This window comes from Sus scrofa, chromosome 14, assembly GCF_054392235.1.
Source record: "Sus scrofa isolate SSC_HxYL_T2T_F1_AM1 chromosome 14, Sscrofa_HxYL_maternal_Yorkshire_Landrace_v2.0, whole genome shotgun sequence".
Taxonomy (NCBI): Eukaryota; Metazoa; Chordata; class Mammalia; order Artiodactyla; family Suidae; genus Sus; species Sus scrofa.
The window spans coordinates 69,938,342-69,956,071 of record NC_139396.1 but is presented as its reverse complement, the minus strand read 5'-3'; the positions used below and the strand labels follow the sequence as shown (position 1 = coordinate 69,956,071).

The window sequence follows — 17,730 nt, the reverse complement described above, 5'->3', positions numbered from 1 at the left end:
CGCAATCCACTCTAACACAGTGTTCAGAGCTGCAGTCCTCACCCAGGATCTGCCAGTCCAATGAAATAGCATAAACACCCCACAGAGGCCAGTGTAACCCCAGCCAGAACTCTAAAGGAGTCATTTGATTCTTGCTAGTTGCAACCTTAATTAATAAGCAGCCCAGCTCAGTGGAATAGTTAACTACTACTCCCATTTTTATAAAGCTGAATGCAAAGAGTTGCCCAAGGTCATACATCCAGTCTGCGCTTCAAAAAAAAACAAAAACAAACAAACAAAAAAAACTCCAAATTCCTTAATTCCAGCCTTGAGAAGAATTAATTAACCATGCCAGATACCAATTGCATGGCCTTGGAAAAGACCCTTTCTTTCTGTAGGCCTTAGTTTCCCCAACTGTAAAAGCAACAGGTTTGACTAGATGATCTCTATGCTTCCTTTACTAACAATTTTTTTTTCTTTTTGTCTTTTTAGGACCATACCTGTGGCATATGGAAGTTCCCAGGCTAGGAGTTGAATCGGAGCTGTAGCTGCTGGCCTACACCACAGCCACAGCAACACAGGATCCAAGCCGCATCTGCAACCTACACTATAGCTCACAGCAATGCCAGATCCTTAACCACTGAGCGAGGCCAGGGATCGAACCTATGTCCTCTTGGATGCTAGTCAGATTTGTTTCCACTGAGCCACGATGGGAACTCCCAATTTTTTTTTTAATGGCCACACCTGCAGCATATGGAAGTTCCCAGGCTAGGGGTCAAATCGGAGCTGCAGTTGAGGCCTACACCTCAGCCACAGCAACACCAGATTTGAGCTGCATCTGCAGCCTACACTGCAGCTCCCTATAGCACTGGATCCTTTAACACACTGAGTGAGGCCAGGGATCAAATCCACATCCTTACAAGACACTATATCAGATTCTTAATCTGCTGAGCCACAAAGGGAACTCCTAAAATTTTATGTTTATTCTAAATTTTCCTGATAAATACCTTTGAATTTTTTATATTTGGGGACCCCTACCCTAATGAGATTTACATCCTCTGAGCCAGAATTAGATTATTCTTCCACATGAAAATGAACAATTACCCCTACAGGTCTACCCTTAAACTCTAAATATTCTGGTCTCTAAGTACTCACTCTCCTAGGATAACACATCTCTATAGTGAGAAGCCCTCTTATATCCCATCTACCTACTGTCTTGGACTTGTTCATTCTAGATCTAAAATCACTCTTTGCCTTTCTCTCTCTGTTTTTCCTTGGAACAGCCTAGAAGTCAATTCATTCTCCAGGTAAAATTCCACTTAGTTCAAGCCTTCATATTAATGTCTGTTGGAGAGCTTCAAAAGACCTTCTGGATGAGCAGGAGAAAGTCACGTTTTTCCCTAACACATTTTCAGATCACCTCCTTTCCATGCCTGACAGATGGACAAGTACCAGATACATAGAGCCCAATCAAGTCAGATGTCTTCTTCCCACTAAGGAAACACATGTTCAAAAACTGAGGATGCCAGGAATGAGATATTCTCTACTAGGCCTCCAGGCTCAGAAACAGCTTTGCCCCAGAAGGTCCACAAAACTTTATATAAAGCCCAAGCCAGATTAGCCTCCCAAGAAAGACCCCACCAGTAGAGACAATTCTCACCATTGGGCATGAGTTCCACCACCAAGGTCGGGTAGGCAATGTTGGAACAGCCAACCTTGGTGCCGCAATATTTCTCACATTCCGAGGGGACGGTGCAGGCAATTTTTTCTGAGGAGGGATGAAGAGCCATGTCAGAAAGGAGATATCATGGAAATACTTCCAAGATTCACCCTTTTTTTTTTTTTTTTTTTTTTGGCTGAGTCTGTGGCATGTGGAAGTTCCCAGGCCTGGGGCTGAACCATTCCTGCCCATGGGTCCTGAAATGGTTCCACAAAGAATGCAATTCCTACTAAACTTTTCCATACCATCCCTGCCATGCTGGTCCTGACCATTTCCAAGCTCTTACTGGGGAGGAAAGAGTTCCTAGGCAAAGGAAGGAGAAGCAAAGAAATGTTTAGGGTAGGAAAGGAGAGGGCATGGCCCTCAGACTTTAGCTAGCTACTCTGCAGCTCAGTAGTGACTATTTTCTTATTTCTCCTGAAGATCACAGAGACTTGTGGCTCCCAATTATTAGGTTTGTTTTAAGCAGTCCTTGCAAGTAGGCTTGAGTGCCCAGATAACAGAGGGAGTTCCCAGTGGGAGGGCTGTGGGGTAGTACTACCAAGAAGTAGAAAATCTTGGTTAGAGATAGAAAGATAGTGGCCTGGGAGGAGGAGGAGACATGATCTCCTTGGAGACTTGGAGAAAATTCTAGAAATTTCCATATAATTCAGATATACCAACATTTATTGGGTACCTACTATGGGTATATCTTTTAGTGCTGTCCCATATAGCACTGAATCATCACAGCACCATTCAGATATGTGTATTTGTATTATATCCATTATACTTTAAGCTACTCAGATATATTTTTCTCATGACAGGTGAGCCAGAAAGCAGCATTTAGGAGCACGTAGCCAATGGCAACAAGTGTCCCCTGACTGTCTTGTCTTCTGAAAGGCACTCTGTGGTGCTCTCTTTTTTGCCATTATCTTATACTCTAAGAAACAGTTTTGACTTATGATGGCTGACCATAAACGCACAGAAATGGAAAGGCAGGAGAGATGACAAAAGGGCCAAGGAGGAATTTATCACCTTGGATAGCAAAGTGAAAGCCTCAAGACTCCATCAAAGAAATGGTCTAGGAAACAGGGCTCTGAGCAGCCAGCAGCTAGAGACTGACTAGCGTCCTTTGACATTAAGGACACTGTACACACACTACCATAGCCTGGAGGTGGCAGATACAGAGCAAAAGGTGAGAAAATATTAGCTGGAATAAGCAATAGCTAGAAGCACATCATATTCAGAGAATTTGAAAAAAGGTGGAAAGTAACTGCCAATTTAAGAAACCAGGGAAAACAATTCCACAGGTTCTATGACCTCAAGTTGCTCACTGTCCAGGGCAGAGGGGATAATAATGCTTGGTGATCATGGCAAGAAAAGAAGGCAGCAGGAAAAAAGGAACAGGGACCTACAAGGCTTTAGAAGTGACTTGGAGCCAGGAAAACAGGAGAGAAGGGCTGGCAAGTCCAGCAGAAGATATCACCTGTGTACAGGACGCGGCTGATCATCCCTGGCATCACTATGACAAACATGGGCAGCAGCTTAAAGTACCCACACATGACGCAGCCAGCCTTCACATGTGACATGTTTTTGGCCGAGAGACAGCGCTGCACAATGACCTGCCAGGGAAAGCCCAGTGAGGGAGGGGTGTAGGCCAAAGACCCCGCAACACACTATGACTACCCCAGCTTCCCCCACCATCCTGGGTCTTTGGCCTGGCACTCTGATGTCACTGAGGCTCGGCAACCCTCAGACCACATGAGCCCTGCCCTACCTCTCCCAACTCCACAAGCCACATACGGACAGGAGTCTCTGTTGCACCCTGGGGAAGATCCTCTCTTCCCCACAGTCCAGTGTGGATACCTGATCTGTGCACCAGTACCACAGGGCGAGGATGGACAGCCCAAAGGTGAGCCCAGGCCATGGCAGGTCTCCCTTGAGAGGATCTCGGAAAATGTGAAAGGAGTCAGCCCTCGGGGTATAACATTCTTTCTTGATGGTGATATTTCCATCAGAAATCACAGTCGGAATGGCATTCATGTATTTTTCCATGAAGGCATCATAACCTCCCACTTCATGAAAAGCTGGAAAACATTGGTAACAAAAGTCAACATCCTAAAGCTCTCAACTCTTATTTTATATGCAAATTTTAAGGGTTACTTTCCATTTACAGTTATTACAAAATATTGGCCATATTCCCCATGTTGTACAAGAGATCCTTGAGCCTGTCTTACACCCAATAGTTTGTTCCTCCCACATCCCCACCCCTATATTGCCCCTCTCCCCTCACTGGTAACTACCAGTTTGTTTTCTGTATCTATGAGTTTGCTTCCTTTTGCTACACTCACTAGTTATATTTTTTAGATTCTACATACAAGTGTATGATACAGTATTTGTCTTTCTATGTCTGACTTGTTTCACTTAGCATAACGTCCTCCAAGTCCATCCATGTTGCTGCAAATGGCAAAATTTTGTTATTTTTTATGGCTGTGAAACTCTCAAGTCTTCATAGACATTTATTCCTGTGGATGCCTGCACAACGCACAACCAGAACTCTCATTGTGGGGTCTTGGGCAAGTCACTGTCCTATTTTGGGCCTCAGCTTTCTTATCCATAGAATGGGATTGTTAACCCCACCCAGCCCCCTCAGGGGGCTACTGTGAGGGTCCAAAGCAATAACCTGTGAAAGTAATCCAACCATTAAACCTCTTCACAAAGGGAAAGTATTTGAATTATTAAAAGAAAGACCTTGATTTTGAACCAAATTGAAAGACCCTGTTTTTCCTCTCACCTCCTGCTATCAGCAGCAGGCTTTGGGATACTGGACACAGACCCAGAGACACAGCCTAGGCCCCTGGTCCCAGCAGTGTGGTAGGATGGCCAGAGAATGGGTGAGGAAGTCTGGAGCCCTGACACCTCTTGGCTGTGGGTCCAGCCTGCAGAATAAGCCATTTCTTTCCTCTTCGCCAGACCCCTGGGGACCACCAGGGAAAATCAAATTGAAGCTCTTGGAAAACACAGCATAGAGAGTGGATGAGAGGCTTCAGAGAACACACAGAGTGCATGGGTCTCCTTAAAAATAAAATGGTACTTTATATCCTCCCATAACAAGTACCTCTATTTGTAGAGTTTTCAGTCTTGTTCTTAGGATTTCATAGACAAATAAAATTTCAAAATTGGGGTTGCTGGGGCAGTGAGGACAATAGAGTGGCTGATTTTTAAAATTTTACCAAATAAGGACACAAACAAGAAAATGGTCACTTACTATAATCGATTCATAAAAGAAGGGACATCTAACATCAAAATGTAGATGACATAATTTGAGATTTAAGATGTAATATTTAGCAGTTCCTGTTGTGGCTCAGTAGGTTAAGACTCCAGCTAGTATCCGGAGCTCCCGTCGTGTCGCATTGGTTAATGAATCCGACTAGGAACCATGAGGTTGAGGGTTTGATCCCTGCCCTTGCTCAGTGCGTTAAAGATCCAGTGTTGCCGTGAGCTGTGGTATGGGTCTCAGACATGGCTTGGATCCTGTGTTGCTGTGGCTGTTGCCCAGGCCTGCAGTTGTGGCTCCAATTCAACCCCTAGCCTGGGAACTTCCATATGCCCAGGTGTAGCCCTAAAATAAAATAATAAAAAAGATGCAATATTTAAATATATTTAGCCTAATATTTAGTCTTATCTTTTTCTTTTCTTTTCTTTTTGTGTCCAATTTCTCTATGGAGAAAAGACCATGATATCGGAGGTCCAAGTGGGGGCAAATTGGCCCAGACCGTCTAGAGAGGGCAGCAAGAAATTCAGGTATTATCTGGGCCAGGCCCAACCTAAGACCTCCAGGGCTGGGGAAGGTGCCTACAGTATACCCACAGTGATGGCCAATCCAAGCCAGACTACTTCCCTGGGGAGGGCAGAGCAGCTTAGCTCACCAGCTGGGCCAGCAGCAGGCTGAGGCTGGACTCCTTTTTTTCTCCCTGGGCCTCTAGCTCTGCCTCCCCATCTCCCCACCTCCTCCGCCTGCCCCAGCCCCACTTACCAAACCCAGTTAGGATAAAAGACCCCACCAGCATGATTGCTGTCTGCAAGGTATCCGTATAAATCACAGCAGCCAGGCCCCCTAAACAGGCAAAGGAAACAATGCATCTGACCTCAGGGAGGAGGGCAACCTGTCAGCCCATCTGCTTTTCCCACCCCTACCCCAATCCTCACCAACCACATCCTTCTGCACTCACCCCTCAGTCACCTTCTTGCCTTCCCTTCCACCCTCCCTTGCCCCGTCACAGTAGTCTGCCACCCAGAGTGTTCTGACACCTCCACTTTTCACAGAAAGCCTGGGAATGACTTGGGGAAAGGAGGATATTTCTCCCTATTTGAGGAGGTAGAGTTTGATGTGGCCCCTTTAAGCCAGGAGATGGCTAGGATGAGAAGCATCCATCACAAATGAAGGTAGGGAAGAGCAAAGAGCTAACATTTCTACAAGATGCCTGGGGACATATCCAAATCCATACATTTCAAAGGGCTACTTGCACATCCACCCTCTCTTCTCTCAGACCATCTGGCTAACTTCTTGTCCCCAACACTATGGGGCACCAACTCACCAGCAAGTTCCATCGCTGACCCTGGCCCACCTAACTGGGGCAGAGTAACACCTATGCAAAGGCACCCCCAGTGGTTACTCCTGTTGCCAGCTCCTCCAGTCACCTCTAGACTCTTCCTCTAAAATCTGTATGTGTGTCCCTCTGCCCCTTCCACATCAAATCCAAGGCCTCTGTCTGGCTTCTGAGGCTCCTGCACTGTGACCTCATTTGAACTAACAGATCTTATCACCTATACCCCCTCCCTCAACTACCTCCCATTGATTCCCCCCTCTTTCAGCCAAACATACCTGCTTGCTCACCCTGCCCCTGCCGGGCTATGCCCATTCCTTACTACCTTCCCTCACCTTCACTTATCCCTGCACCTGGCACTCCCTCTGTGCTTTCCCAAACTCAGCCAAGTCCTCTCCACAACCTGCAAGGCCAAGTCCTGCCACACCTCCTGTAAGAAGCTGTCCTGACTATTCCTGCCAACACTGGGGTTTTCTGGGGCTGCCTACAACTGTTCTCTGGAACTGTTACTTGGGTGTATCTCTTCCTCTGGAGGATAAGCCATATCTCCCACTTCCCTTCATCCTTTACAAGTGCCTAAACCCAAGCCGGGCTTGAGCTGAGTCACTCGAGTGGACTTACCTGTGATTGTATAAAGGCCAGTGATTGCCAGTAAGAGAAAGATGGCCAGGTACAGATCCAGGCCCAAGGCCAAGGTGATGAATATGGCCCCAGAGAAGATGTCTGCCTGGAAGAGGAAGAGAAGTGGGGTTGGGGGGAGAGGCCAACTGGCTGCAGAGTATACTGGGCCTGGCTGAGGCACTTCAGCTACAGGGAGGGGGAGGGGAACTTGGAGGGGTTAACAGAAGCTGACTCCATGCCTGTGGTCTCCAGGGCCCAGCGTTGGCCAACACACCCTTGCCCTTTGGCTGAAATCCCACAATTAGAGGTTCGTATTTTTATCGCCAGTTGAGAATGTGAAAGACGAGTACTGCACGATTCCACGTGTGTGAGGTTTCTAATATAGTCAAACAAAAAATCTGAGATTGGAATGGTGGTTATCAGGGGTTGGGGGAAGGGGGAGGGAGTGGGATGGGCTTGGAGTTTAGGGTTATAGATTAAACTATTGCATTTGGAATGGATAAAGCAATGAGGTCCTGCTGTGTAGCACAGAGAATTGCATCCAATCACTTGTGATAGAACATGATAGAATATAATGTGAGAAAAAGAATATATATATATATATATATATATATATATATATATGTATAACTGGGTCACTTTGCTGTACAGCAGGAATTGACAGAACATTGTAAAGCAACTATAATAAAAATAAATAAATACATAACGAGTTAAAGGAAAAAATTCCATTCTCCATTCTCTTTTCTTCTAAAAAAAAAAAAAAAAGGATATGAAGACCTGAAAGAGACTCATGCTCTATTCCTAAATTTCCCAACAAGCTTTATTCAAGATGATAATAGGGAGTTCCCGTCGTGGCGCAGAGGTTAACGAATCCGACTAGGAACCATGAGGTTGCGGGTTCGGTCCCTGCCCTTGCTCAGTGGGTTAACGATCCGGCGTTGCCGTGAGCTGTGGTGTAGGTTGCAGACGCGGCTCGGATCCCGCGTTGCTGTGGCTCTGGCGTAGGCTGGCGGCTACAGCTCCGATTAGACCCCTAGCCGGGGAACCTCCATATGCCGCGGGAGCGGCCCAAAGAAATAGCAAAAAGCCAAAAAAAAAAAGATGATAATAGAACCAAAAAAGAATTCCATAGTCAAAGAGGTCTGTGAAATGCTGGATTAAACAAAATTAAGGCAGTTTTTTTTACCCCACAACTTCTCTGAGCCTTTAATATACTGTGGATCCCCAGATGGTAAATGACTTTTCACAAACTTATTTAACTATGGAATTTTCTTTTTCTTTTAGGGCTGCACCTGCAGCATATGGAAGTTCCCAGGCTAAGGGTTGAATCACAGTAGCTGCCGGCCTACACCACAGCCACAGCAATACCAGATCCTTAATCCACTAAACAAGGCCAGGGATCAAACCTGCATCCTCATGGATACTAGTCGGGTTCGTTACCATTGAGCCATGATGGAAACTTCTCTGGAACTCTTTTTGCCAAGGAACAACTATTAACACCTTGAGGTTCTTCCCACCCCACTTTGGGACTGCTGCTCTAAGCTATTATCCTTAATTTATACTTCAGTAAAAAAGGTTTATCAGATCTATTCCCAAAAGAAAGTTTGAGTGCTGGAGTCCATGAGAGGGAAACCCCACCCTCATCTTGGAATGGAAAGAGAGACACCATCATTTTATCTCCTGTGCTTACATAGGACCCATCTGGACTCAAACGCAACCAGCACATCCCCAAGAATCTCTCACACAGAAGGTTTGGTGGGTTTGGTGATTGGTGGTTTTATCTAGATTACCTCATGTAACTATAGGAACAATTGCTTCTTCTTCACCTCTGAATTTACCAGCTTTTTTTGTTGTTGTTCTTTTTTTTTTTTTTTTTCAGTGTTTTTTTTTTTTTTGTAATTCCAGATTTTTTTTTGTTATTTTTTTAATGGTTATTTCCCTAATACAATTTTTTTCTACTGTACAGCATGGTGACCCAGTTACACATACAGGTACACATTCTATTTTCACACATTATCCTGCTCCATTGTAAGTGACTAGACATAGTTCCCAGTGCTACACGGCAGGATCTCATTGAAGTTTTTAATGCAGTTCTTTTTCTCCCTGCCACATTTAGCCCCATAAAGAAACTTCTATGTGGCTGGATGATACAGTTGCTAATTTAAACCAACAGAGAACACTGGAGTCACCCAAAAATCAATGTTCATGTTGTCTCCAAAATACTTCCAGAAGGATGGTACTATGGGATGACAGTAGCGAACCTCTGGTTGTCAAATCTCTAGATGCAAAAGAAACTAGACTTTTGCTAGATGCAGTGCTATTTTACTGCATAAAACCAAACACATTTCAGGGCATGTAAAGAGCCACCCAGTCAGAACCCTGGGGAGGATGCTGATATATCTCTTCTTCTTATCTTCCCTTCTACACCTCATTGCAGCTCCTCAGGGCCCTCCAGAGGCTGAGGTCCCTACCAACCAAATTTGCTCCCAGCCTCTTGGTTGGCAGAGAGCTCCTCTCATACCAACTCCAAGCTTCTGTGCTAATGCCTGACCTCCTCCCCCAAGTTGGGGGCTCCTGAGGACCTAGTACCTTAGGTCTCTTCAGATTCTCTAGCCCCAGGGACCTACTGTCATTATTTTTCCTGGAGGAGGAAGAGAGGGGCAGCTCCAGGAGGTGGGGAGAGAGACAGTAACTTAGAAAAAGACCCCCCATTCTTAGGGCAGGTGGAGAGAAGACCTGTGTTTTAACCCCAGCACTGCAGCTATAGGCCAAAGTAGCCTTAAAGAAAATATTTCACCTCTCCATGTCTCAGTGTTCTCATCTTTTAAGTGGGAAGCTCTGACTCCTGGGCTTGGAGTTGGAAGTAGAAGTCCTGCAACCAAGGAAAGCATTTTTTCTCCCAGGTCTCAGACCTATTCCACTCGCCCTCAGCAGCAGGTAAAGCTGAAGAGGAAGAAAGAGCCCCCAGCTGCACACTAGCTTTGCTAAGGGTGAAATGGCCACTCCTGCCTAACTCTGTACTCTGGGCCACCTGAAATTGTGATGAGTATTCATAATGCTGGTCGCTGGTCCCCCAGGCCTCTGTACTGTCACTAAAGTCATTTCAATTCAAGGGGATTGAAATAACTTCACTGGAATGCTGTTAAATGTGCACACTTTAGATTCAGTGGACTAGCTAATAAGTATAAGTGAGTTATAAAAAGATTTCAAGGCTGATACTGCCTTTAAAATGCACTTGGTCAGTTTATTCTCCAGAGTAGTTAATTTGTAATGCTTTATGACAACACGCCATCGTAGACTATGATACCCGCATTAATACTTGCCTTGTCGTCATTAGTCACAAATAAGTAACTCACAACTGCTAAGATAACACTATAAATGAAGTCGATAAACACTCATGAGAAGTGTTGGGCTAATTGAAATCTTGTTCTAATAATGTGTACTCTGTTTCCAGCTAACAGGCAAACAAAGAATTCCCAGGAAATCTCCCTCATGACTGATGAAACCTAGGACAAATTCTTCCTCGCATGAGTCATTCTCAACTTCAGGAATGAATTCTTTCTGCCCTTAGAACCCTGAAAGCCAGCAGCAGTGCCTTGGGATACCATAGTTAAGCTCATGTTAGCCTGGGTGCTCTGACATCTGTCTTGGGGTCTCCTAGGTACCCAATGTTTCCCTGCTTCACGTGGGCATTTTTTTCTCTACATCCAGGGGATTTTACATGTGGCCTAAGACTTTCAAATACATACATTATTCTGATCCTCAAAACAAGGTAAGTAAACAGGCTTCACTTTATAGATGAAAGAGAAAAGGTCAATAACTTGCTCAAGGCCTAAAATCCAGGTTTTCTGTCTCCAAATCCAGTGAATTTCCCACAACATTAAAAAATAAGTGTCTTCCTTTCTGGAATATTTTCTGCAGAGAGCAAGATGAAAATATGGGGAGATGTTTACAGTTTGATACTAAGAAGGTGGAGAATGATCATGAGATGGTTTGCATATTCTGACTGCCACTATGTAAAGGAAAGCACACAATATGGGCAGAGCTGAAATATGAAAATATCTGAATTAGAATTATAGGGATATGGGTATTTTCCCCCTCCAGATTTTCTTAAATGACATTTTTACACTTTTCTTACACTTTCAAAGGTGGAAGGAGCAGAAATTTAATAACACACTATACTATTTATGAATATGTGGCTATACACACACTATATTATTTATGAATATATGGCTATACACACACTATGCACACACACTAATATTTTAATACACAAAATATTAAAGCATAGACCAGAAAAACAGATACCAAGTTAAAGATAGTATTTACCTTTGAAGAAGGAAGGAAAGGGGGGTAGAAAGTGTATAGGGGAGTTCCTGCTGTGGCGCAATGGGCATCTTGGGAGCCCTGGGACACAGGTTCAATCCCCATTGGGTTAAGGATCCAGCATTGCTACAGCTGCAGCTTAGGTCTTAACTGCAGCTCGGATCTGATCTCTGGCCCAGGAACTCCATATGCCAAGGAACAGCCAAAAAAGAAAAAAGTGTACAGATAAGCCTTCAGTTATATCTATCGTGTGTCTTTTTTAAAAAAAAAAAAAGATGTTTAGATCTATAGAATCCTGGTGGTGGTATTTGCTATATACTTTACTATATGCTTGAAGCATTTCATTACTTTTTATCTATAAAAATTAGGGACTGGATAGGGAATATGCCACCAGCTTTTTTTTGGCTTTTGTCCTTTTAGGGCCACACCTGTGGCATATGGAGGTTCCCAGGCAAGGGGTCTAATCAGAGCTATAGCCGCCTGCCTATGCCACAGCCACAGCAATGCCAGATCTAAGCTGGCATCTGCAACCTATACCATAGGTCACAGCAATGCCGGATCCTTAACCCACTGAGCGAGGCCAGGGATTGAACCCCCAACCTCATGGTTCCTAGTCAGATTCATTTCCTCTGCACCACAACAGGAACTCTACCGCCAGTTTTTATATAAAACAACTCTCCTCTAAATCTATGAGAGCATTTGTTTCACAGTTCATTCCAGATTGCTCATTCTCTAAACTATTCTTATCCCTTAATAAAGAAGTGTGAAGGAGAGGGAGAGGGAGAAGAAGGGGAACAGGAAGGGGAAGGAGGAGAAGGAGAAGGGAGAAAGGGAAGAGGAAGAGAAAGAAGAAGGAGGGAGGAAGGAAGGAAACAAATTTCTCCAGTGCCGCTAAACAAAACCAACTTGAAGTGAACTAGAAAATTATGGTCCTCTAGATCAGATGTCAGCAAACTTTTTCTGTAAAGTGTCAGTTCATATATGTTTTAGGCTTTTTAGGCCATACAGTTTCTTCCAACCTGCTCAATGCTGCCTGCCACTGAAGCATGAAAGCAGACATGGCTGCATTCTAATTAAACTTTATTTACAGAAACAGAAAGTTGGATTTAGCTCACCACTTTGAAAGTTTGGCTGAACAAGCCCCATGGAATTCATGGGGAACAATACAATACAGATACAGTTGGAAAACCTCTTAGAGGAACTGAATCTTTGACCATGAGCCTTGGGCGGGTTACTTAGTCTCAGCTCTGACGCTCTGAAATTTTGTGACTTGGAGTTCCCCTTGTGGAGCAATGGAAATGAATCCGACTAGGAACCATGAGGTTGCAGGTTCGATCCCTGGCCTCGATCAGTGGGTTAAGGATCTGGCGTTGCCATAAGCTGTGGTGTAGGTCACAGACGCATCTCAGATCTGGCGTTGCTGTGGCTGTGGGGTAGGCCAGCAGCTGTAGCTCCTATTTGACCCCTAGTCTGGGGACCTCCATATGCCACAGGTGCAGCCCTAAAAAGACCAAAAAAAGAAAAAGAAAAAAAGAAAACTTGTGACTTTACATGATGGCATTTGCTGGCCATTCTGGTCCTAGTTGTATCTTAACACCCAGTAAATCCTGCTTGGAAAATGAGATGTGAGATGGAGAGCCCAATTACTCAATTTTCTCTTTTCATTTGTGAAGGTGAATGAACTAGGTGACGAGCATTCAAACCTTAAGCAAAAGCCAAAGCCCTTATTTTCACCCAAGGATCCAAAGCAAAGAGTGAAGTTGCTGTGAAGTTTATTACAGTTGTGATCTGTGATAATAGCCCCAGAAAATATAAACAGGGACATTTGGCCATCATATGTAATTCATAAAATATGAGGCTTTATCTCAAGTGATTATGTGGATTTGAATAAAATACACGATACCAGGGAATTTTATAGAACAGAATGCTTCTCAGAACTTGATAAGGCGGGATGCTGGGATGGAGTGAATGGGTGGAGAAAGAGACTATAAAATTCAGAGGAGTACATGGAGGAATAATCAAGTCTGGGTCTCAGAGTCCGAAAGGTCGTAGTCACAAGATAGCACATGGTCAAGATATGACACAACTACTGGGCCACATCTGGGACCTTGCACCTGAAATGCCCTTGACTTTTTCTCTCCCATCAATTACACACCCACTGGATCCCTACATCCTCCCAAAGGCTTCCTGGCAGATCCCTGGTTGTCCCCTGTCTGGACAGGGATCTCACAAGGCCACTCTTTTCATCTTATCCGTCATAAACTATCCACGCCTCTCTGCACACAAAACAAAATTAATCTCTGTTTGCGTGCAATGAAAATACATGACAGGAGTTCCCATCATGGCTCAGCAGTAATGAATATGACTAGTATCCATGAGGAAACAGATTAGATCCGTGGCCGTGCTCAGGGAGTTAAGGATCCAGCACTGCCGAGAGCCATGGTATAGGTCAAAGAGAAGACTTGGATCCTGCATTGCTGTGGCTGTGGTGTAGGCCAGCAGCTAAAGCTCTGATTTGACCTCTAGCCTGGGAACCTCCATATGCCATGGGTGCAGCCCTAAAAAGACAAAAAGAGAAAAGAAAATACATTACTACCTTACTTTGTTAACCAACAACTGCTCTTTTGCCCATAAGCCCTGAACTCACGTGTATCTTAATATGGGATTCTAGCAGGTGTAGTCAATATCAGTGTAATTCTTTTAAAGATTTCACACTCTGTGATCCATCGTGAACCTGAAGTCAGCCAAATTTATAAAGACAAAGCTGTCTGGCCTTTTCCTGTCCTTCCCCACTGCCTAGATGTCCACCTTCAGATCCTTCCTACACCCAGTGTGCAGCTGACATTCTCCCTTTATAATTCTCTCAAATTCTACTCTCAGAAACTCATTTAGGGAGTTCCCATCGTGGCGTAGTAGTTAATGAATCCAACTAGGAACCATGAGGTTGTGGATTCAGTCCCTGGCCTTGCTCAGTGGGTTAAGGATCCGGCGTTGCCGTGAGCTGTGGTGTAGGTTGCAGACGCGGCTCGGATCCCACGTTGCTGTGGCTCTGGCGTGGGCCGGTGGCTGCAGCTCCAATTCGACCCCTAGCCTGGGAACTTCCATATGCCACAGGAGTGGCCCTAGAAAAGGCAAAAATACAAAAAATAAATTAAAAAAAAGAAACTCATTTATATTCAAAGGTCACTTAACTGGCTATCTCAATTCTTCCCAATGTCTTGAACTCTGACCTACTTTGTACTGGAGGAATGAGAGACTTAGAAGACAGGGGTACATAAAGTCAGAAGGTTTTGATTCAGTATCAGGGACCCTGCATCTCATCCTAGTTCTGCTACCGTTTAACCACACAAAGTCCTTTCTCTTCCCTGGACCTCAGTTTCTCCGCAATGAGATGGGAGCATAGATCATAGAATTGGATGATCTATCCTGTTCTCTTAGCCTTATTCCATGTCTTCATCCCATCCAAGCACAGAGCAGAACCGTGGGAACACAGACACTAGTCCCAGAGAGACTCAGGCTGTAGTCCTGGCTTTGCCATATACTAGCTATGTGATTTGGGACAAATTTCCTAACTTCTCTGAGACTCAGTTTTTTCTTTCATGAGGTGGAAAATAAAATAAAAATCCCCATCCGTGCAGTACTCTTACAAGTACTAGAGATGGAATAAGTGAAGCCCCTATTGGAGACTCAGTAAAGAGACTGGCTCTAAATAAAAAGCAGCTATCATCCTTCTTACCCATTATTCAAGGGATTGCTGGCTCTGTGCAGCAGGTGGAACAGGTAGGAGATTAAGCAAGGCCTCCAGTAAGAAGCCCCAGAAATCACACAGAGAGGGAGCAGCCTATACTCAGTACTGTTCAAAAGTAAAATTCAGAAAATGCCAACTCCATCAGGCTCTAAGCCGAGAGAGGCTCCCCTCAGGTACCCAGGGGCTCCCAAGTCCGGGGAGGTTTAATCAGTAACCTGAGTGATAGGTGAGGTGATTGGGAAGGCAGAGAGAGAGGCTGAGCATTCAGCTTATTTATATGAGCACTGCTACATCAGCTCCCAGGGCAGAGTGCTCTTTCCATGGCAACTGCAGTCAACAGACTTTTACCTGCCTGAACTGTGGACTTGGAGAAGTTCTGCTTCCAAGAAAGGGAATCCAGTGCCCTCCTATATCTGCTCATTAGACAGGTGCCTCCTCACAAGCTAAACCAAGGAGCAAGGAGTGGTTCCCTCACCAACCCCCACTAATGCCAGGGTCACCTCCCCACCCTCCCACGTACATTCCTTTTCTCCTCTTATACCTGCCCTTTCCAGCCTCAGGAAACCCAATGTCCCCACCACCACCACCCCAGCAACTCCCAGCCCAGGCTCTGCACACCAGTCTCTAGTGAAATAGGACTAAAAAGCCCAGGGTTTTCATCTTGTAATTAAAAACTACCCTGAAGGAAGGGAGGAGAAAAGGAAGGAGGCAGAATCATTACATTGGTGGGGAAAGCACACAGGCACCTTAAGGGCAGTAGAATTTTTGAGTCAGGAAGCTGGGCAGGAAGGGAGCAGTAATGCTGGGTGTCAGTCCCTACTCCAAGATAAAGCTCTATTGGCCTAAATGATGAGAACGTGTTTTCACTGAGTTGTGTAAAAATGTATGTGCAAGACCATTCAATGGGGACACAACAATCTTTGTTGGGAGAATTGGATGTCCACATGCAAAAGATGAATATTTCACATCATATACAAAAATCACTCAAAATGGATCAGAGACCTAAAAGTAAGAGCTAAGACTATAACACTCTTAAGAACAAATACAGTGCTCAATCTTCGCAATCTTGAATTTGTCAGTGGATTCTGAGGAATGACACCAAACACATACGCTACAAAAGTGAAAATCGATAAATTGAACTTCATCGAGATTTAAAATTTTGTGCACCAAAGGAAAAGAAAGTGAAAAGACAACATACAGAATGAAAGAAAACATTTGCAAATCATTTATCAGATAAATGTCTAGCATTCAGAATATACAAAGAACTTTTTCATCTCAACAACCAAAAAGACAACTAACACAATCAAAAAAAGTGTATGCATGTAGAAGATAATATAAAAGAGAAAAATTATTGTGATAGGCTGAGGATATTTATGTGTATATATATATATTTTCTCTAAAGAAAGTACAGTCAAGTGGAGACTTCATTTTAACTCTGATTCAAACAAATCAAATGTAAGAAGACATTTTCAGATAATTGGGAAAATCTGGATATGAACTAGCTATTAAGCCACCTAAATTAATAAATTACTATAAACTTCATTAAGCATGGTATTAGCACAATGGTTAAGTTTTTTAAAAGTCAACGGTGCATTCCAAAGAATTTACAGTGAAATCAGTGAAATGACATGATGTCTGGAATTTGACTTAAAATACTGCCAGAGAAAAAAAGTAGAAGGGGAGAGGTAAACCAAGAATGGCAAAATGTTGATCACTGTTAAAGCCAAGTGATGAGAATTAGGCCCATGAGTTCTCATAATACTATTCTATCTCTGCTTATGTATGTTTGAAAATTTCCAAAATAAAAAAATTGAAACTGTTATTTAAGATTGTTGTTTTCTCAGTTTTAAGTAATCAGGGAAATAAAAGTACTAGCAGCTATTTTTTCAGCACCCTACTTAGCTAGGGAAGAAGGCTTGGTTCAGAGCCAACTGACTCAGATTTCATCAAGGGCATATCTTTTATAAAATGCTGAGATTGGTCCAATATCACCTTGGGTGCTGGATGGGGGAGGACAAGAAAAAAGAGGAAAATTGATCATAGCCCATGAGATAGTCCCTCAGATAGAGCAGTGAATACTTGTAACTGCTGGCTAAGGAGCAAAGCTGGAGCCTCTCCCTATGAGGGCTCAGAAAATGCCACTGGAAATTATACCAAAAGCATGAGAAACAGGAAGGGGGCGGGGGAGACCAGATAAATTAGACTTAAGATTTTAAACTTTTATGCATCAAAGGACACTACCAAGAATGTGAAAAGACAACCTATGAAATGGGAGAAAATATTTGCAAATCATATATCTGATAAGGGTCTATCTAGTATCCAGAATATAAAGGCTTCTTCTCTAGCTAAGTTAGGGTGCTAAAGCAATCCAGGGAGCACTGAAGATTCTCGTATTCATCATTATCATTTCTTACATTCCAATAACGCTTCATGTTTTCAAGAAAATCCATTTGATCCTCAATACCACCCAGCGAGGTAGGCAAGGCAGGAACTTTTATCCCCATCTCACTCACAAAGAAACTAAGCTCCAGAGAAGTAAAGCACTATTTCACTGGTGAGCAGTAGAGCAGAAGCCCAAGCTCCTCCACAACCCCATGCTTCCTGCAATTACTTTCCTAGATGGTTTTCCTACCAAGGTCCTCTTTTCTTTCTATTATTCTTTATCACTAATATCTTCCTTCTTTTAAATTTTTTTCCACTGTCACTTTAACCTTTATCACTGACAATCTCCTTGAAGATAAAGAAAAAAA

The 17,730-nt window shown here is 43.8% G+C and overlaps 1 protein-coding gene across 5 annotated transcripts in view; it reads right to left on the bottom strand.

The window, feature by feature from the left end:
• SLC5A1 (solute carrier family 5 member 1) overlaps window positions 1-17,730 on the bottom strand; it is a 138,074-nt gene that overhangs the window by 24,385 nt on the left and 95,959 nt on the right. For 4 of the 5 annotated variants that reach the window (XM_084993137.1, XM_021072101.2, XM_084993136.1 and 1 more), the window contains exons 6-10: window positions 6,907-7,012; window positions 5,715-5,795; window positions 3,545-3,765; window positions 3,165-3,300; window positions 1,640-1,747 (exon numbers count right to left, since the gene is read on the bottom strand). In XM_084993137.1, the coding sequence (XP_084849263.1) occupies window positions 1,640-1,747; window positions 3,165-3,300; window positions 3,545-3,765; window positions 5,715-5,795; window positions 6,907-7,012 (652 nt within the window). The remainder of the gene's footprint in view (window positions 1-1,639; window positions 1,748-3,164; window positions 3,301-3,544; window positions 3,766-5,714; window positions 5,796-6,906; window positions 7,013-17,730) is intronic. The other variant, XM_084993138.1, reaches the window with a different exon arrangement.